Source organism: Fusarium tjaetaba, assembly GCF_013396195.1.
Source record: "Fusarium tjaetaba strain NRRL 66243 chromosome Unknown NRRL66243_c0000487, whole genome shotgun sequence".
NCBI lineage: Eukaryota > Fungi > Ascomycota > Sordariomycetes > Hypocreales > Nectriaceae > Fusarium > Fusarium tjaetaba.
Window position 1 is genome coordinate 13,399 of NW_023501683.1, and position 20,605 is coordinate 34,003.

General features: G+C 49.7%; 9 protein-coding genes across 9 annotated transcripts; 5 read left to right on the forward strand and 4 right to left on the reverse strand.

Annotated features, from left to right (window-relative positions):
* Window positions 1-290: 290 nt before the first annotated feature.
* Window positions 291-1,577, forward strand: FTJAE_13846 (L-lactate dehydrogenase (cytochrome); the record flags this gene model as incomplete). Its single annotated transcript, XM_037347028.1, has 1 exon — window positions 291-1,577. One exon carries the CDS (start codon window positions 291-293, stop codon window positions 1,575-1,577), a length of 1,287 nt encoding a protein of 428 aa, XP_037199130.1.
* Window positions 1,578-2,308: 731 nt separating this feature from the next.
* FTJAE_13847 (uncharacterized protein) lies at window positions 2,309-3,037 on the forward strand (the record flags this gene model as incomplete). The annotated part of the gene is made up of 1 exon (XM_037347029.1): window positions 2,309-3,037. The coding sequence occupies one exon, from the start codon at window positions 2,309-2,311 to the stop codon at window positions 3,035-3,037; it is 729 nt and encodes a 242-aa protein (XP_037199131.1).
* A 778-nt stretch (window positions 3,038-3,815) lies between these two features.
* On the forward strand, window positions 3,816-4,580 carry FTJAE_13848 (DHBP synthase like alpha beta domain protein; the record flags this gene model as incomplete). Its single annotated transcript, XM_037347030.1, has 1 exon — window positions 3,816-4,580. One exon carries the CDS (start codon window positions 3,816-3,818, stop codon window positions 4,578-4,580), a length of 765 nt encoding a protein of 254 aa, XP_037199132.1.
* Window positions 4,581-4,693: 113 nt separating this feature from the next.
* FTJAE_13849 (crumbs 3) lies at window positions 4,694-5,327 on the reverse strand (the record flags this gene model as incomplete). The annotated part of the gene is made up of 2 exons (XM_037347031.1): window positions 4,694-5,238; window positions 5,288-5,327. The coding sequence occupies 2 exons, from the start codon at window positions 5,325-5,327 to the stop codon at window positions 4,694-4,696; spliced, it is 585 nt and encodes a 194-aa protein (XP_037199133.1).
* A 2,940-nt stretch (window positions 5,328-8,267) lies between these two features.
* On the forward strand, window positions 8,268-10,415 carry FTJAE_13850 (mitochondrial outer membrane IML2; the record flags this gene model as incomplete). The annotated part of the gene is made up of 2 exons (XM_037347033.1): window positions 8,268-10,093; window positions 10,142-10,415. The coding sequence occupies 2 exons, from the start codon at window positions 8,268-8,270 to the stop codon at window positions 10,413-10,415; spliced, it is 2,100 nt and encodes a 699-aa protein (XP_037199134.1).
* Window positions 10,416-10,520: 105 nt separating this feature from the next.
* On the reverse strand, window positions 10,521-11,540 carry FTJAE_13851 (uncharacterized protein; the record flags this gene model as incomplete). Its single annotated transcript, XM_037347034.1, has 1 exon — window positions 10,521-11,540. The coding sequence occupies one exon, from the start codon at window positions 11,538-11,540 to the stop codon at window positions 10,521-10,523; it is 1,020 nt and encodes a 339-aa protein (XP_037199135.1).
* Window positions 11,541-13,374: 1,834 nt separating this feature from the next.
* FTJAE_13852 (carboxymethylbutenolide lactonase) lies at window positions 13,375-16,034 on the forward strand (the record flags this gene model as incomplete). The annotated part of the gene is made up of 2 exons (XM_037347035.1): window positions 13,375-15,046; window positions 15,094-16,034. 2 exons carry the CDS (start codon window positions 13,375-13,377, stop codon window positions 16,032-16,034), a joined length of 2,613 nt encoding a protein of 870 aa, XP_037199136.1.
* Window positions 16,035-16,258: 224 nt separating this feature from the next.
* FTJAE_13853 (pre-mRNA-splicing factor cwf19) lies at window positions 16,259-18,325 on the reverse strand (the record flags this gene model as incomplete). The annotated part of the gene is made up of 1 exon (XM_037347036.1): window positions 16,259-18,325. One exon carries the CDS (start codon window positions 18,323-18,325, stop codon window positions 16,259-16,261), a length of 2,067 nt encoding a protein of 688 aa, XP_037199137.1.
* Window positions 18,326-18,803: 478 nt separating this feature from the next.
* Window positions 18,804-19,907, reverse strand: FTJAE_13854 (cinnamyl-alcohol dehydrogenase; the record flags this gene model as incomplete). Its single annotated transcript, XM_037347037.1, has 1 exon — window positions 18,804-19,907. One exon carries the CDS (start codon window positions 19,905-19,907, stop codon window positions 18,804-18,806), a length of 1,104 nt encoding a protein of 367 aa, XP_037199138.1.
* Between the last annotated feature and the right edge of the window lie 698 nt (window positions 19,908-20,605).

Consider the following 20,605-nt stretch of genomic DNA (forward strand, 5'->3'; position numbering starts at 1 on the left):
TTTTAGCCTCCGTCGAAGTTCACGACCGGCAGAAAGCCGATGCAGCGGACACTTGTCCGGTCCGAGATATCCGATCGAACCGCTTTAATTTACATCATAGCACTTGTAAGGCTGAACACTAGAATCTTCGGTGACATTGCTATGGATCTACAGTGATGCAATTGTCACGATAACCGAGGTCAGAAACATGTCAGAAAAGTATTTAATAACAGAGTCGCAAGTACATTCAGCGATGTCTTACTCAACAGTGTACAGCCAAACACTCCGACTAACAACAACTTCCAATTATCATGGCTTCGCCCAGCGCTGACGTTCTCGGCTACGAGAAATCTATTTTTGACGCAGGTCTTCACTTTGCACGTCCTGCATTTACCTTCCAAACTTCTCAATGGGAGCCTTTGGCGAAAGAGACGCTCTCGGCAACTTCTTGGGGCTACATCCACGGAAATTGTGGTAGTGGCTCAACATACAGAAACAACTTGACTGCTTTCTCTCGCTGGTCAATCGTTCCGAATCGCCTCGTGCCAAGTCACAGAGATGAGAATGGCAATGAGCAGTTCTCTGATACCTCTACTACAGTTCTTGGTCAAAAGCTTCCCTTCCCTATTGCAATTGCACCTATTGGAGTTCAAAAGATCTTCAATCCTGAAGGTGAAGCTGCTACTGCCCGAGCTGCTGCATCTCTTGGAGTTCCGTACACGCTAAGCACAGCTTCAAGCACCAGTATTGAAGATGTTGCAGCAGCGAATGGAAAAGATGCACCTCGATGGTTTCAACTTTATTGGCCCAGCCGCGAACACGACGACATTACCATCTCGATGCTAAAACGTGCCAAAGCCTCCGGCTACACGGCTCTCTTCGTCACTCTTGACACTTACGTCCTCGGCTGGCGTCCGAGCGATTTAGACAACGGCTACAACCCCTTCATCCACCCAGACCACATCGGTGTCGAAATTGGTCTCACAGATCCTGTTTTCCAAAAGAAGTTCAAGGAGAAACACGGCTATGATATCACCGATGCAGCGAGTGGAGTCTATCAAGCCACTCAGGGCGGATCCGCAGGGGCTAGTCTCGGTGACGCGGCGAGAGAGTGGGCCAAGATCGTATTCCCCGGCCATTCCCACTCCTGGGAGGATGTTGAATTTCTCAAGAAGCACTGGGACGGGCCCATTATTCTCAAGGGAATACAGAGTGTTCACGATGCCAAGAAGTGTGTTGAGGTTGGTGTTCAGGGAATTGTGGTGAGCAACCATGGTGGACGCCAGCAAGATGGTGGAGCTAGCAGTCTGGGTATGCTTCCGCGAATTGTTGACGCAGTTGGGGATAAGCTCGATATCTTCTTTGATAGTGGTATCAGATGCGGTGCTGATACCATGAAGGCTATTGCTTTGGGCGCAAAGTGTGTCCTTGTTGGAAGGCCTTATGCTTATGGTTTGGCGCTGGGTGGTGAGGATGGTGTGAGGCATGTTCTGAGAGCACTGTGTGGTGATTTGACTATGAATATGCACTTGGCTGGACTGAGGGATATTAGTGAGGTAAATCGGGATATCTTGGTGAAGGAGAGTGACCTTGTGTAACGAAAGGTCACTGGTAGTAGACAAGAAACTGAATGTTGGTGTTAAACCTATTTACTCTAGATCTTGAATAGAACGCATATTTTTGATTTTTTACGGGCCAACTGATCCATCACCCGCGATCTCGATTCAGCCGCTAGTCTATCAAGCTCGGCTCACAGGACGGGCTATATAGGGAAATCTTTAAATATGATCTGTTTGATTGTTGAGCAACAGCAGCACAATATGCGGAAATATGGTCTTTGATATTCAAGCAAAGAAATCCAATACTATTTGCGCATAAAGGACAAAGGCCAGGAACTTTGATCATGACACTGGCCTGCGAGTTCTTGAGTCACTATAAATGTTTGTTTTCAGGTCTTTTGTTCTATTGTTTCTCTTTTGTATGCCTCTTTGATGCTTGACGTTGTGCAAAGACATTATTTCCGTCAGGGACTGTCAGTCCATGTTCGATATCTCTTTCCAATTTCCTTTTGTTCCGTCCTTGGTTTTGCGAATGAACAGTGCTCGCATTGTCAACTAACCTTTACATCGCCTCTTACACATGTTCAACTGTGCCAGTTGCAGGTTGTTCCGACAAAGAACATATTCCTGCGGATTTGTGGATATAAAGCACGGTTCAAACTCATACAACCGTTACAATTCAACAAGCTTCCCTGACACTCAGACCTGAAGCAACAACTCCAGACCTCTTTCAATTCATATTAACAGCACTCTAAACACCATCTAACACAATGTCTCTTCACAGCGGAAACTCCAGTGGAAGCAGCCACGTTTCTCTGCTCCGTCTCCCTTCCCCGATTGAGCTAGATGAAGATCATACCTTCTCCAAATCTCTCTACCCCCTCGATCACACAGACTACGAGCCATGTCGCAAGAGGATCATCAACACCAGCTTCGGTGCTCGTCAGATCATCCGTTTCATCAACCATCTTGAGACCCATGATCCCACCCAGCACGACGCCGCGGTGAAGAGACTCGTCGAGATTGGTGTCTATGTGGATGACCTGGTCCGTCTCTCGAAGCGTCGTGCTGAGGTTCCGTGGGAGGAGAGCTGGCCGTATAATTGGGAGAAGAAGCAGGGCCTGGTGTTGGGATACATGAAGAGGAACTTGCCTCGTTGGATTGCGATTATGAAGAAGACTGAGGCTCGGGAGGCTGCTGAGGCTATGGGTGAAGCTTCTGATGACGATGATTCAGAAGATTGCATCACTGCTGATGAGATGGATGAGACTGTAATGACCGTCGGGAAAGAGGCTCATCCAGAGGAAGAGGTGCAAGGTTGCGTGGACGTCGAAGAGACGCAAGGTTCGCCAGCTGAAGACGACGACACCTATAGTGAGTCGCGTATTCCTAAAGGTTCTATGAGTCTCAGGGAGTTGATTACAACCTATCGCAAGGCTCATGCGGAGCAGAAGCGAGCTGAACGGATGCAGGACCAGAAGGATGAGCTTGATGTCTGATTAGAAAGAAATTGTAAGCTTGTTGTTTTCAGTTTCTTGGCAATTACGGTAGGTCTTTGGGGTTTGGATATTGGTTTTTCGAGACTTGAATACGCCTTGGAATATTATTTTTTAGATCTCAATTGAAAACTCCTCTGTGGGATGTTCATGGTGTCTACCTTGATACTACCGTCTGGCGTAAGCTTCAAATACCAATTTGCTACTGTAGAAATGCTATAAATATATACTGTAGTAGCTAGGGGAGGAAATAAAACTTAGGACCTTAACCCTAAGTGATAAAATCTTTAGGTAAATTTAGTTAAATTTAGGGGGCTCTTTACTAAGTTTATTTTAGCACCTTATATTAATATTTAGTGTTTTCTTACCCCCTAAGTAGTACTAGATATTATAGTATATAAAAAGACTGAAGGATTAACTTGGCTTGGAACTTTTGGAACGATCAGACATTTTGGGTGACTTTAGAGCGTACTATTGTGAGCATAGCGTGCTTTTGACAGATTGATCTGCATGCCGTCCGTTCCGGCGTGAGACTTATCGAACTGCCTACCCAAAGTGTATGCGCAGCTATCACATGATTGATCTAATTACTTCAGTATATAAGCTAAGTGAATAGTGCTTACTTGTCAAATATTTATTCTTCATTCATACTCAAAACTGTAGTCAAGAATTTCAAAGAAACATCTGCATCCTTCCTCGCCACTTAAAGTTCATCGCTATATAAGCAAGCTCACGGCCATTGGCTTTGATATTTCTTTCTACTGTTCGCTATATCGACATAATGGCTAGCAACCTCTCATCTCGAATTACACCGCGGCCTGGCGAGCTTCCAGATGCAAAGCGGGACGCTCTAAGGGCCTTCGAAGTTTTGCAAAAGGGCGGCGTCATAATCGCCCCAACGGATGTCGGATACGGCATGATGGCCGCGAGCGCTGATGCCATCGAGAGGATCTTTATCGCCAAGAAGCGAAAAGCAGGACATTCCATGGGCGTCATCGGAACATATGACCTTCTTACACGACTATACGATCTTCCAGATGAGAAATACACCATCGTTCGAACATTCACGGAAGAATTAGGGTTGACGGTTGCTTTCGTTGGAAAAATAAAAGAGTCAGCCTCAGATCTCATCCCGAATGTTGACCGGGTCGTCAAGAACGGTACCTTAGGTTTTGCCATTGGTGAAGGTCCTTTCTCACGGGAACTTGCGCGGCTAAACGATGATAACGGTTTGGTTATGGTAGGCAGCAGTGCCAACTTGACGGATCAAGGACAGAAGTTTCGAGTTGAGGACATTGAGGCTGAGATTATTGAAGCAGCTGATTTAGTCGTTAACTACGGTCGGCAGAAGTGGCATCTGTATGGGAGGGCCGGGACTATCTTGGACTTGGATAATGAACGTGTCTTGAGAATTGGGGCAAACTATGAGAATATCAAGGAGAAGTTGATTGATTTGTTTGGCTGGAGTGCTCCAGAAGATCCGGACTACGATATGACCGGGAAGAAGACGATTGGCTTCTCAATCAAGGGGAATTCAGACAGTTAAAACGTGAGCACAGAATAGTCAAGGAAAATGCGAGGTGGTTACAAACTCATCAGATCTATATAGATAATTATAAACGGATGGTATATTTCCAGACTCCGTACTCCTATCACCCTTCATGTTCGATGCTGTACTGTGTTGTCAGCTGGCAACTCATGCGTAAACTGCGTAGGCGACCCTCCCATTTCCCAAGGTCCAGGCCTCGCAGCGTTATCACTCGGTGCTTCAACCGGTGCATATCCATATTTCGGTGCTTCTTCTTCCGTGATCGTCGACGGCACTGCCTTATTACCCCGCCGTCTTCTCCAAAGCATAAACCCAGCGCCAGCAATAATCAATGATCCAGCGACAGCACCTGCTGCCACTCCAGCAGTTTCTCCCGTGGATAGCCCCGACGAGGGCTCATTTGTCGACGAAGCAGTTGCCGCAGTCGTTTCACTTTCTTCGCTTGTCTTTGTCTTGGTGTTCGGTTTGTTCGTTCGTGTACCCGTTGGTGCTGAAGTTGTTACAGACGAAGGATCGGTGATGTTGAATGTATGACTTGCAAAAAGAGCCCCTGTGTCACCAGTCTTGAAAAGCCAGAGACTGAAAGAGTTTCCGTCTGCGAGGTCGATACCTTGATATGATGCGATCCATATATACTCCTTCGATTTGCTGTTTGCTACAGCGAAGTCAACAAACAGTTCATCACTGACTTTTGATAAACTTACATTGTAGGTTGTATCTCTTCCCGGTATCGGTTTGCCACATTGTAAGATCAGTAAACTCCGCATCCGTCTCCCAAGTAATCTTAATCTCCTCCCCCAGCTTATAGTGAGGATTATTTATACTCGAGTCGCTCGGTGGTGGGTTCGTGAATGCAGCGGCTACTATCTGGTGAAAAGACAGAAATGCCAGTATGGCAAGTAATCGACGGGCCGCCATCTTTCACGTTACAACGACGGAACTTCATATGCGAAACATGAAAGGGAGGGAAGAAAAGACGACACGCGGCACAAGGGATTATTACATCTTATAGCTTACTCGTTGATCCTTTCACAGGTGGGCGCAATGGATGCATTACAGGGATCGATATCCTGCACATGTCCTTAATTAAGAAGCGGGAATCAGCCTCGCCATTCATCTAGTCTCCGCTAGTAAGTGGCTTGGTGTGTCAGACAGATATTGGCCCCCGTTGTCAACAGGCTGCCGGCGAGACTTACTGCTGATTAAACCGCCCTCAAATGAAGTTTGTATAATCTTGCGACATGAAAGAATCTTCAAGATATTCTCTTCTTCACCACGACCTTAAGCAATCCCCGGTAGGCCGACACTGATGTCGAGATCTTGCTCAGTAACAAGGAAGATATAGCACGGCCCATCCTTGCTAAGACGGCAGTGAGATGATCACTAAATGGCCCAGAGCAATCAGAGGCCCGCTCCCTTCGGTGCCTCAGCCCCCCAGTTTCAAGACGCAAGGATCGACAACCCTATCACAGATGTTTCATCTCACTCAGCTCACATTACCAGGCTCTAGAAGCCTAGATGAAGACTTGAATGTCTGTCCTGCTGTAAACTCTTGGCCTTCTATGGACAGAGAAATCATAACATTTGGAAGCACTAGCAACGCTTAGACAAGCGTCGACTCTCTCACTTCCCTTCCGTGACATCTCGCACTCTTTATCACTAAGGCATGAGAAGTTGGGGGATCTGACTTAGCGCTCGTGTGATTGGTTCTCGTCATCCCTGTTGCGATCCTTCTCGGTCCCGAAACTTGCGAGCACTGGTATTTGAGCAAGGACGCTGCAGTCTGTTATTGAACATGATAGGCTTCATGGTAACCTTAGTTCCCATCTCATTTGGTAAAGCGGCGAAATGCTTCACGTCTCTACTCAAAAGTGTTTATGTGCCCGGAGATGAGTGAAGTTACATGATTCTTTGGTTGATAATGGCTGTTGAAACGTTCGACTTCAGCTAGCCGTATCTGGTTAGATCCACTTGCATCGCCCGTCGTGAGTTATTTCCGGAACAACTCAGCCTCTCTCGGACTCTCATTATCGCTGCGCATCTTCGACTGATAGCCTCCTCTATCAAGGCACTACTATCTCTTTGTTTACATCCTCAATCTGTATTTCTTGTAAGTGACAGGCTTTGCATCTCTAACCCAAAGCTTTGGTGCTGTACCATATTGAGACTAGCCCTGTGTCTTAGTTGGATACCCTAAACACCAGACAATTCCTCGATGATATGTTGACTCAGGTTTGCTTACAATCTTTTTGATTATGAAGCTTGCTGTACGTTGTTGGGAAATTCGAAATGAGATTCATGGCATGGTTCTGATCACTGCGGAGCTGTATGGTACGAATGTTAAGCAGAAAACTCAAGTCTGGCTGCAATTACCCAAGAGGTTTTGTTCCCATGTATTTCAAAATTTCAACACTGCTATCGCAAAAAGCAAGCATCCTATAAAACACAGCACAGCAAGCAATTAAGTATCTCAATGGGAACATGGCGAAGAAAACCACAGCCCAATCCCTCTGAACGTCTCTGTCTGACAACCCTGCTTCCTTCTTCTGTATTTCTGGGAACAAGTTGAGCAGAAAAGGTGCAGTGTCCGAGAAGGTCGCGATTATCTAGAAATCCATAGCTCGCTTTATATCTTTAGCAGCTTAAAGACCGCCGATCGCAGCAGTATTAATAACTGGAGCTATCAAATAACATTTGATTCAACCAAACACGAATATAGAACTTTTCTTTTCAACGATGTACTGTCGAAGAGGGTTAATCTGAAAATTATGAAGACAGGTGACTTGTTGTCTCCCAAGACCAGGGAAATCAACCAACCGCAAGCTGAATGACGCAACCCGATCTCAGCGGAGGCATCAGAGTTCCTACATAGAGTGTTTGACCCCTAGATCTTTTGTGTAACTGGTAATTACTTCGGTAATCTATGTGATAAGCACGGGAGACTCGTCCGTTCCGAGTATCCGAAAAAGCCGGCACCATAAAGTTGACGGACCCTCTTGTTCTCCGATATCCGTCAACGAGGTACGCTACGAGGCGATTGACTCTGGACGGAGATAAGATACGAGGCGGTGGACAGAGAACAAAGCCTCAGGAGTGGCCTACAATAGAGCAGAGTCAAAACAAAACAAATAGAATGGTGGTCTGAAGTATAGTGCCATTCTTTGATCATTAATCAAGCTGGATAAATGCACAAGATCATTATCCAAAGCTGGAGTCGTATCAACAACAGATGATGTCAGTCCCAAGCTCCGATTGGCCCCGAGCTCATGCGTAAGCCCGCCTAAACTCCGCGGATTTGGTGGGGGGCAGGTAGCTTAGCAGGCTTAGCTTACCTGCATAAGCACAAGCTACCTTAGTATGATGAGGTGGAACTGAATTTTTGATCTCAGCATTACGAGTGGTTTTTTTTCTCTCACTCAACCTCCAAAACATTCTCACTTCCTATCCTCAAGCTTCATTCTTACAGACTATCTTCAATCTGCATGTTATCATCACAAAATCTCTAGCGGATGTCCCGTCTCGTCTGTCAGCATCAGGGTAAACGCCACAAAGAGGGGCTCAAGATCCCTCATTCAGCCTAAGACGTCAGCATTCGAGGCTCAGCATCAATTCGCGCGTATATCACTAGAATAACCCTTCCATTTCAACATCACCTAGTCAATTAGACTCCAAAGATTCATCGAAATGAGTCGTTTAGCGGGTTGGTTCCGGTCTGGAACCGCAACGCCAGCTACTGAGGCCAACAGCGATGCTGGCTCAATCACCACCAAAGATACCATGGCCCGAGAGATGGAAGACATTGACGACGCCATGGCATCGTGCAGCCTCATTATGAACGACGATATCGATGGAGCTTGGGAGAAGCTGCAGACGGGAGACTCGTCCTTTCACCAGCTAGGACTGGCAGTCACCATCTTCATGCGCTCCGTGCTGGGCTTTGAAAAAGCCGTCATGACCGAGACCACCACCAAGCTGGACGAGTGTGAAGCAAAAGCTTGGGCTGACTACAAAAAAGCTCAGAAGCATGGCAAGGCTCGTGCGGGGAGTAAATTGTATCCTCCTGGCACAGAATTCGAGCTCGTTCGTGCGGAGACGCAGCTCATGGGCGCTGTAGTGGGTGTCTTGCATGAGAGTCTCATTGATGCGATGAAAAGTTTTCTTAAGCTTCGCAAGGCGTTCATGACGCTTGATGCGATTATTGAGGCTGAGGCGAAGACGCTCAAGGATATGCCTCAGTCAACTTCAGAGGCATCGCTGTCTGCTAAGCCTGTTACCGAGTTGAACAAGAGCATGGAGAAACTTGAGGTTGAATCAGCTTCTGGCACACAGACTCCTGCGAACGGAGACTCTTCAAGCTCGTCTACCACCGAGGATGAGAAGATCGATGAAGGTGCACCTCTGCGTGAGGCTCGATCGAAGCCTACCGAGTCCGACTCTGTTCTTCTTGAAAACCCCCTCGACATCTTTGTTCACTCTGGGGCCAACATGTGTTTTGGTATGATTCTTCTCATGTTGACCCTGGTTCCTCCCGCTTTCACGCGTCTTCTTTCCGTTGTTGGGTTCCGTGGTGATCGTGAGCGTGGCGTCCGTATGCTCTGGCGCTCCACCGCTTACGCCAACGTCAACGGCGCCATCGCTGGTCTTGTCCTGCTGTCTTACTACAACGCTCTCCTCGGCGCAGTCGACATTCTCCCCGATGCGAAAGATTTCGACGAGGGTGCTGAGATCGTCGGGCCCCCACGAGAAAAATGCGAGAAACTTCTCGCATCGATGCGCTCTCGATATCCCGACTCGCGACTCTGGCTCATTGAAGAGGCGCGTCTGCATAGCAATGAGCGTGAACTCCCCAAAGCCGTTGAAGTCCTCACCACCGGCGGCGAGTCCAAGATGAAGCAGGTCACCGCCCTCAATAACTTTGAGCTCTCGCTCAATTCAATGGCCATTCAGGACTGGCCTCTTATGCGCGACTCCTTCATGCGATGCCTCGAGCTTAACGACTGGAGTCACGCACTGTACTACTACATGGCAGGCATCGCATCCGTCGAACTCTACCGCGACGCCGTCGCCGCGGGAGACAAGGATGAGGCGCGCCGCCAGAAAGCCAAGGCGGAGGAATACCTGCGCAAGGCGCCAGGCGTAGCGGGTAAGAAGCGCTTCATGGCGCGCCAGCTGCCGTTCGAGGTGTTTGTCCAGCGCAAGATACAGAAGTGGGAGGACCGCGCTAAGAGCTTTGGCGTCGATCTCGCTGATGCGATTGGGCCCAGTCCCGCGTTGGAGATGAGTTACATGTGGAACACCATCAAGCGCATGGGGCCCGCTGAGCTGGACAAGGCAGTTGGGGGGATGAGTTGGGACAGATGTACTGCCAAGACGGAGGTTGTGGATAAGATCAAGGCTGAGGTTGATGAGATGGGAGCCTGGGCGCTCATCAGCGCCTCGTTATTCCGCAATCAGAAGAAGTTTGCCGAGGCGAGAGAGTTATTGGAGACGCATGTCTTTAAGTTTGACCGGTAAGTTCAAGTTTCACATCCCAATCGTATCACGTCTAACAATGCCAGTTTCGCATTTAAGGGCCCGACGAAAGATGACTACGTCCTCGCGGCAGCAGTGTACGAAAAAGGCGCCATCGCATGGTCAGAATGCTGCAATCCTCCCGAGGGCACAGCGGATGAGATCGCGGCGTACAGACGAGAAAAGTACGACGAGTGTGTGAAGCAGATGGATGTCGCCAAGGTATGGGAGACCTTTGTGCTGGACACTAGAATTGGCATGAGAGTACAGAGCGGCATTGAGACGCTGAGCTGGTTTGCGAAGAAGATGGGATATAAATAGATGGAACAAGCAATGAGGCGGATGGGAGTTTGTACACTTATTATTAGATGGCTGCACGTTATTTGCTGGGAAACGACTTTAATGTCAATCGAAAATGGACCTCGTTCAATTGCCGCGTCTTGCTCTCAATCGCGAACTCCTCCTCTTACCGGCATCATCACCATTCGTCAATTTGTCAATCCCTCCCTGAAGAGCACTCACACCGCTATCCAACTTATCCGCCGACCTCTCCTTGACGTTATGTTTCTCCGCCTCGGCCCTCACATCATCGAGCACATCCCTCCCTCTTCCCGTATCACTCGCCCAGTCCAAAACTCCCCAGGCGCCGAAATTGCAATCGCCTCCGCTCGCGTAATGAATTGCTCTGCGACGCGTCATTCCACCCATGATAATGCCAGGGATGACACTGTACCCTGACGTGGTGATTGCCTCTTCGACTGTGCAGAGCGCAAGGAAGAGGAAGTACGTTACCATGTGAGGGCGCAGGGCGATGGCGGGTAGGTACATGGGGAAGAAATGATGGAGAATAAATGGGATGGGGTGATCTGCAAATACGAGAAGACTGTACGGCGCTGCTGATCGCGCGTGACTGAAGCGCTTGTGAAGCTTGCCAATTGCGCCGTTGGAGTGAAGAAGATTGCGATGAATGTAATAAGTCAAAACCTCACGCCCCGTCATCATAAGCACAATGTGTTTCGCCAACTGCCACGGCAAAGGCAGCAACGCCGTCGGATTAAAGTCATTCTCACCGACGAGATACAAAAACGCCAGATGCGACGCGCCCTCCAGCAACGTCACGCACAAGAGGTTCACCAACACGAGGCCCAATTGTCGCGTAAGCAAGCGCGTATCCCGCGGGGCAAGCGAAGCACGGCCGCCAAATTTGATCGACTCTGCGATGCTTGGCACGCCTGTGTCAAAAAGTAACGACAGGAGGGAGGGGAAGAGGAATAGGATTATGCGCGTTGCGAGGGAGCCGATGAGGCGCACGCGGAAGGGCGTGTGGGTTAGGACGAAGGTTGTCCACTGGACGTAGAAGAAGAAGATGTTGAAGGATGTGGACCATGAAGCTGAGGCGGGGGAGATGAGGTAGGATATTATTGGGAGGGAGAGAAGAACGTCCATCGTTTAGTGAGGGAGTGTTAGGTTGTGGCGCAGATGTAGAGTTTTAGATGCCACGAGATTTGTTGCTTAATTTTTGGGGGGTTTATTTTTATTTTAGTGAACGGGTGAGGATTGTTTCATTGGCATGACGTCGCGGTCCTTTTTATCCTGGAAACTGGGGAGATTTGGGATGATGATCTGGGGCTGGGGAATGACGTCGATGTGGCTAATGTGTAGTCAGCCACAAACAAATCTGATTGATGGGTTTTGATGCAGACAATGAAGACAACAGCCTAAAGGGTAGTGATCTCGATGCCATTTACAACTGGCAGCATCTAAGAATATCGATGAATCTCATTTTTGGACCAGTCGATCATTTCAAGTTGATACCACGGCAATTGAAACAATGCTTGATGGACCCGATGCAGGTACCGTACCAACAAATGCAAGGGAGATAAAATAAGCACCAGGGCCAGAAAATAATGGCCATGGTTCCATGCTTGGCAATAAAAACAAACCAATATCAACAATAATCTCTCCATCTCTCTTCCCGGTAATTATACAGTCCAATTATACTCCGTGATATGTCACTCAGCGCAGCCCAACAACATTGAATGAAATTGGTCTACTCTAACCCAGACAGCTCCAGTCTAAAACGAACATCCGCTGTGGAGCAGTGGAGTTTCCAGTTAATTGACCCGTCCGTCGCAGATCACAGAGCCTCTCTCTCTACCAACTACCGAATTCAGCACGACTTGTAAATTTCTTTGGTCTTGCTAACTTAAAAGTTTAAATGTGAAACTGGCGTTCTAGATAAAGTCACTGGAATGGTGATGAGATGGAATGTAGATTCATTGTTGGATTGGTGCAGGGTCTAGGCTAACGGGAATGGATTAAGCTCCAGGGGAAAACTTAACTTTCAGGGGTCCAGAGAGTGGACTCAGGGGTGCATTGTCACTGAAGAGAGGTTGAGTGCAAGAGAGAAGCACAGCGATAAACGAAACAGACAGAACAGAATGAGATCTGAAAGTGTTTCTTCTGTCTTGTTTTTTTCTTGGACTAGAGATATGTCACTCTTGGTCATGCGCACTTCCCGTCGGGACGCAACCTCCCGAGTTGGCGATAGCGTCGGAGGCACGTAGAGTGAGTGAGGCAAGGTAACGTTCAGCCCCTTGAGGCATGGCATGTTGAAACCATTCCTCCCCCCAGAATCTCGACTTGTCTCTTTTCCCACTTCATTTATTCTCGACTATAGCAGAGTCTAAAAACATAAGCAAATTCAGCTGCAATATGAGTCTTGGGCTCTAGGGCTGATTGATTGGCTCCACGCTCCCTGTCTTAGCTTCCTGTCTCTTCCCCCCCTAGCTTAGCCTTGTCCCCTCGCCCATTTTGTCTCTTTTCGCTTCTCCTCGTCAACCAACTTCCATTTGCGCGACCACCAAATTATTACCCAACCCAACCGTTCCTATCCTTGACGGTTGTTGATCTCTCTCTCTCCCTTTGTTATTCTCTTGCGTCTGGCTGGCTTCTTTTCCTTCTCTTTCTCCCTTCCCACGCGACAAATCGGAAGATAAACCCACTTGGCTCAATCTAATATTCCTAGTACAGCTACCGCGATCCACCATCACCACTTCCACCGAACGAGCTAATATCCCCAGAGAGAACAATCCTCCCTCGTCGTGACGCTTTCTTCCTACTCATCCCTTATTCCAAGGGTGAGAAAGCCGCGCCACCCTTTGTCTGCGCGAGACACTATCGTCGACCCGCGAGACACTGCATCGCGAACCCAACTTGCCTCTCCCTCGACATCCACTTCTTTTTTTCGTGACTCGTCCTAGAGTCCGTCGCCCTAGCCATGGATTTTGACTCGGCTGATGTTCCCCCTATCCCAACGCGCGCCCACAATCACCACGCTCACTCTCGACGACGCTCTCTCCAAGGCCCCTCCTCCTCAAAGCGCAACTCTGGTCTTCCTCCCGCCAGCCCGGAAGTCATCTCCAACCTCATCACCAGCCTGAGCGTCATCTCGAAGCCTGCGACGAACCATTTCGAAGCATCACCGACAAGCCTGTCACTACCCGCGAGTCCCGGGAACGGTAGCTTTGGTGTGGACTACGGAGCGTTTCATCAGCCTAGCCTCGACGACCTGAGACAAGACCCCGTGTCACTCGACGAACTCGCGGCGTTACCTCCTGTCATACGCACCTCGAAACCCCCCAGCGGTTATTCTCCTTTGACAGCGACAAAGAGCCCCAGAAGTCCGAGAAGTCCAAGCCGCGAAGGTTCCGGTGGCCTTCGATCATTTATCCGAAATAGCACATCCCGACCGTCATCAAAAGGATCTTCAGCTGCCTCCAAGAACGATGATGCCCAGAGTATAGGGAACCTTTCGATCGAACGTCGCGGTGCCTCGACCCCCGAACTGAACCACAAACAATCACACGACAGCTGGGGTAGGAAAACATCAACCAGGAGTCAAAAGGGCCTCATGTACATGAGTTCCAAGGAGCGTCTGCGGGAAAAGGAAGCCGAGAGGAAGCGGGTTTCGGGCGGAGTCTCGGCTTCGTCTTCTGGTGCTCTCCCGGGCGAAAGTGTTCACAGCGGTGGGCGCAGCGATCCATTCTTTGCCGAGACTGCAATCCGTGAAGAGTCACATTACGAGCTGCCAATCGAACGCCCGATGAATTCACCTTGCGCTATCCCGGCGCGGAATTCGAGTCTGGCAAAGACGGGTCCGCAGAAGAGATCGAGCGCGAGGAGGTCAAGACGGGAGGACGGTACGACGAATGATGTGATCCCAGAAGGCGAGGAACACAGAACTCGAGATCGGGAGTCAAGTCGAAGGAAGCAGAGTCATTCTGGCCATGTTCAATCAAGATCATCCACCCGATCACCAGTTTATGGCCTCAAGGACGCATCTCCATCAAAGAGCACCAGCGTGGCGGGCAGAAGTTTCCTCGATGTTAATGACGGCTTCAGCGACGAAGAAGATGAGGGCGCTCCATTTCCTGCTGTGGCTCAAGGTCGAAAGCGGGATCAGAGCAACGACCGCAATGATCGAAGACGATCTGGTCGACAGAGCCCAGCACCAAATGAGGCCATCAAAGTCAAGCGCAGCAGTTCCCGCCTAAAGCGTTTGTCTGCACCACTGAATCACAAAATCGATGAACGAGCCCGCGATTCACCCAGCCCCCAACCAGTGCAGAACCACGCACCTGCTGGTTATGAGCGCCCTCAATCCGCCGACTCGGTCGATGATGCCGTCGAGTCTTATTTATGCTCACCACGGCTATCGCAGAAGATTCGACATCCTCAAACAGGTCGTGTCATATCCTTCTCAGAAGTCGGTGACTCTGAAGGCTCTGCGGTTTTTTGCTGCGTTGGAATGGGATTGACGAGATACATCACCGCCTTTTATGATGAGCTGGCACTGACGTTAAAGCTGCGGCTTATTACCCCGGATCGACCGGGTGTTGGCGATAGCGAGCCTTATTCTGATGGCACTGCTACGCCGCTGAGTTGGCCAGGTAAATTGATGTTTCTTCAATTTAGAAGTTCGCGCTAACGGTTGCAGATGATGTTTATGCTATTTGCCAGACCCTCAAGATCACAAAGTTCTCTATCCTCGCTCACTCTGCTGGTGCCATTTACGCACTTGCTACAGCCCTTCGAATGCCTCAACACATCCGCGGTCGAATACACCTCCTCGCGCCATGGATCCCTCCCTCCCAAATGAACGTCTTCGGTACCTCACAAACTCTCCCTCCAACCAACGCCATCCCTACCTCGCAACGAATCCTCAGAGCACTCCCGACACCCATCCTCAAGGCTGCAAATAGTAGCTTCATGACCGCCACGAGTAGCTCAATTACCAGTTCATTACCCAAAACACCACGACGAGGAAAGCGAAAGAATAATGGCGGGCGAGACAGCACAGCTAGCTCGCGTAACGTTACGCCAAGCTTGGATAAAGAGAACGTGTATAACAAATCACCCGGCCACGGCGACGCGGAATTGGAACCTCCCAATGCCTCCGAGAACATGGACAGAATGAGCATTCCGCAAGGAACACGCGGCGATTCCGATATCATCGCAGCCGCAGCGGACGCCATGGCAGACAAGGAACGCCAAATGACCTACGATCTCCGATTGACCCACGCCATCTGGGAACTCGCCACAACGGGCGCAAACCCCGCCGTCGACCTCCTCGTCTGCCTTGAGCGCCGTCACACAATCGGCTTCCGCTACGTCGATATCACAAGACCCGTCGTCATCCACCACGGCAGCAGAGATACCCGCGTCCCCGTCGATAACGTAAAATGGCTCGGCAAGACGATGCGACGCTGCGAAGTTCGTGTTCTTGAGGGTGAAGGTCACGGTCTCATGGCTAGCGCGAGTGTCATGGGCTCTGTGCTCATGGAGATGAGTAAAGAGTGGGAGGATTGGATGAAGGTCACTGGTGCAGATGGGAGGAAAGACCGTGAGAGGGGCCGACGAGGGACGCTCGTGCGATAAGAGTAATATTTTACATACTTGTCTTGATACCCCAGAGAGACGGGCTTCATGCTTGGTTTGGTCGAGGGACCAAGGTTGGAGTATGATATCTCGTTTGTTTCTTGATATAACATTAATCTCGAGGACCGTCACGTCCCATGTAATGTCTTTTACATATCAACGCTTAATGATAGCTAGCTTCTCAAATGATACCTTGACGCTTCTTCTACTTTAATTAAAATGAGTTATCCCTCCGCCGCGAGCATCCTCGTCCAATCAAACTTGCGCCATCCCTTCTTGAAGCCCTCCACTCTAGGATCGCCCCTCATCCACCGTCCCTGCTTCTTCATAACATGCGGCTCCGCATCAACAATACCCCCCAGGACTTCACGCGCGAAAAGATCGCCCTTTGGCCAACGACCCGCATCTTCAATGATATGCCCCAATCCGCCATCTAGCGTAAACCACACGTGAAAATACGGCATCTCCTTTGCTATAGACCGTCTGAACGCGGAACGGCCCATGCCGTCGCGCGCTTTTGCGCCTGTGTCGATGATCTTGCGATGCTGGCTCCACTCCTCGTCGGATGACAGGAACGCCTCTTTGAAGTACGCTGGAGCCGTGGCGCCTTCTTCGTAGGGGATCGGGACGGCGACCATTGCTGCGTGCATGCGCCGATGGGGCTGCGCTGCGTTTTCGTAGAATACGACCTCGCGACCTTGTTCGTGATACATTCGTGTCAAGCTCTTCATAAAGTTTCGTATTTCCTCCCACTCATCGTCATCGCACTCGAGAAGATTCGCGCGATGGGCGAGGGGGACGATGACGGCGCCGCCGGGGGAGATTTCTGGTTCGGTCGCGAGGGTGAGAAAGGCGCGTGTTCCGAGGGCGATGACGGGTGCGAGGGGCGGTTGGTTCTTGTCTTCGTGGTGGCACAGGGGACAATTGTCGAGAGCGCGGGACATTTTCTGGAACTCGGATACGGCCATGTTCTTGAGGTTGATGTCGGATTTGTGCAGGCGCTTGGCGAGCTTCTCGGCGTTTTCGTCCATGTAATCCAGATCATTATCGAACTTGCCATCTTTTGCGATGCGTTCTGCTAGACGAAGACCTTCACCGCCAGCTTGGTTCTTTGTACGACGTTCCTCGCGGACCATATCGTCTATTGTCATTTCTGTGTTCTCCTCGACGTTTCCGCGCTCGCGACCGCGTTTGTTGGTGATGGCTTTGGCTTCGTTGCGTGTACCGGCGAGCTGCCGATTGTCCATTACGCTGAGAACGACGGCTTCGGGGTTGGATTGGGCTGTAGCGAACATTGCTGCGGCTTTGTTGTATTCTTCTTCGAGCTGTGCGGCGTTCGGAGCGCGACGGAGCTTGGCTTTCATCATTTGAGCGCGGAGACGGTTGAGGGCTGATTGGTCCATCACGGGAGTTGATTGAGGGCGCGTATCTGGAATAATTGTTCCTTGTTCGGGCTCGGGAGGTGGTGAAGCTTTGCGCTGGTTCTTGATCCTTTCACGGTAGAGGTCGCCGGTTGGCTTGTCGTGGCCCTTGTAGTCTTTCCCGTAGATCTTGCGTCGCTCCATTTCTTCCTTCTCTTCCCGCGCGTCATCGAAATATCGCAGGTCACCAAACCGTTCCATCGCGACATCTTCAATGGGACGACCGCTTTCTTCAGCTGCCGTGTATGCAGCCTTGAGCTTTGTCATTCGCCATGAAGAGCCAGCGTCGCCGAAGGTGTAATTTACAGTTGGTTCGGTCGGAATGTCAAGTTCGTCGATGGACTTGCCCTCGTCGATGTCGTTGATGTGAGTGTTGATCTCGCGCTTGGACACGACACGCTTTGGCTCGGGTTTGGGAGGTGGTGACTTGTTCTTGTCGGGTCGGTGGATGTAGTCGACCTCGATGGAGGAGGGAGCCGTCATCCAAGAGTCTCGCTGGAGGGATTTCGATCGGTCGACTGTGTCTTGGCTGGCTGGCTTCTCTTCGTCGGGAATGGGGAGATCTTCTTTGGGGTCTGTTGTCTTACGATGTCGGTCGTCGCCGTGTCGTCGCGATCGGTGGCCATCTTCGTCGTCGCGCGAATGGCGTGAGCGCTTACTTCGGTGACCATCGTCTTCGTCGTCGTGTCTCCGGCGATGGCGATGTCTATGTCTGTCTTTGTCTCCGTCTTTGTCTCTTTCGCGTTCCGAGTCGTGTCGGTGATGATGCCTGTGTTTGCGATGTCGCTTTTCGTCGTGGTCGCGTTCTGAGCGCTCTCTCTCGGCCTTCTCAGCGGCCAGCGACTTTTCAAACTCGTCTAGGCCGTCCATTTTGAAGGTATGGGGTCGTGGATGCTGCGCAATTGAGTGTTAATGGAGAAGTATTGCTTGGATGGATTATGGATTCAGCCGTTACGTCAGGAGCGAAAAGCTGATCTAGCTCAAAGTGGGGCCGTCACGGAGCTTTAGGTATGACGAAAAGCTTCACAGTCAGACACCCTAGAGGGCCTTCGACAAGGAGATTTTATTAATACCCTCTGCTTGCAGCATCTTTGGCAGACCTAGTAAAGATTCAACGCGAGATACAATCTTACTTATTTAATTTTATCTTATTCTTTCCCTTGGAAATGCGGATTGCTCTGATTTACAACGGCATTCTGGATTCATCCAGTACTTGACCAACCGACATCACAAGTGAGACTCCAAATCAGCAAGATAATGAGGTAAACAAAAAGAAAACACAGGGGCATTAATTGAGTTCACTAATTAGTTACGCACAGAAGTATCGCTAAACCCCATCTATATCCCGTCACCTTACTGACGTAGGTATCTTCTGAGCCTGCCATGATTTGTAGTGATCATCCAACGTCTCGCTCAGAGGCCGGTACACGATCCCAAGTTCCTTAATCCCACGCTCATTACCAACCTCAAATCTCACCCCAAGATTGGCTCGCATCCACTTCTGCGTCAACCCAAACAAAGGCCCAACGATCCGAATCAGTAAATTCGGCAGTGTATGCCGCGGAAGAACCCAGCGGCGCTTCGCCTGAGGCCGTATCTGCTTCGAGATATCCACGAATCTCACCATCTCTCTATCACAGATGATATATCTCCCCTGCGCAGACTCCGTCTCTGCTGCCCTGACATGCGCTGTAGCTACCTCCCTCACGTCAACGGTGCAGAAACTCAGATCGGGAACGCCGAACCAAAGCTGTCCGCTGAATAACTCGTCAAGCAAGAACAGACTTCCAGAATCTGATCCTGCTGTGAGGGAGGGACCGAGAACTAGGCCGGGGCAGATGACTACCATGTCCCAGCGTGATTGGGTCTTTTGGATTTTCCAGGCTTCTTTCTCGGCGACGACTTTGGAATAGTGATATGGATTGTGGGTAACGGAGCTTGATTCGTTGAAGTAGCTCTCAGCCAAGATATTATCCTTCATGCTCTTCACATCGATGTAGTCTCCGAAGATAGCACCAACTGAATATGTTAACAACTGTAACCCTCTGGAGATTGAGTTCTTACTTGTAGAGGTCAAAACCACCCGTTTGACACTTTCGGTGCTGTTCACGCTGTTCAAAACATTTCGCGTTCCTTGCAACGCAGGATCTACCATATCCTTCTGTCCATCCTTGATCTTCTCGGCCATCAAAAATGGAGAAGCAACATGATGAACCACCGAGCAGTCTTTCATAGCAGGTTCAAATGAACCCGGCTTGAGAAGATCTGCTTCAAAGAGGTCAAGCTTTCCGGGGAATTTCTCTTGTAAATTTTGTAGCGGCTGGACTTTTCGCGTGTTGGTCAAGTCGCGTACAGTAGTGTGCACGTTATATCCGGCTTGGAGGAGCTGATTGACGAGATGGATGGCGATAAAGCCACTGCCGCCGGTGACCATGTGGGTATCTGAGACCATGGCTTCGAATAGTGCGCTATAGATGCTGAAGAGAGGTCTGTTGTATTTCCATATTGAAGTGGATCGGTGCAGGCTTATAACCAGCTTTGAACCTGGAGTTTTTCGGCTTCCGCGGGCGTCGGTGGATACGGCGGCATTCTTATTCTGAATTTAGGTGGTATCGATGAACTGGACCAAGCACTATAAAGTGTCTACCCCGCAACTTTAATATAGATCTGATGGTGATTTGAATAAAATAACCATCAAGGGCGGTGCCCGCGGGCCGAAGAATAGTCTCTCCTCAGGCTCTAGTTAAGGAGAATGGTTCGTTGCGTTGACCTAACATATAACGGTAAGCTCTCGGTGGTAGGACTTACTTCAATGTTGCAGTCGTAGTTACTCGATTCTCATAAAGGAATGTTTTGTGACATATGCCAGTGAGGGACTGTTGCGAAAATCAACTACCTTTGATGCATTTGATGAGTGTTGCAACCAACCTTTGCCCAATGTGGCAATGACAGACTCGAATATCTGTATCGGTCTGCTACCGCCTCGATAAACTGCATTAGGCAATCCGACCCTATCATCCCATAGTCTATCTCCTCCCATGACTGCCAAGTTATCAATCGCATCCTCTTCAATTCAATTGCTTATCCTCTTCACATGTCCAGCGAGTAAAAGTTCAGAACCGGCCCGCATCTCTAGTTCGCCCCCCTCCC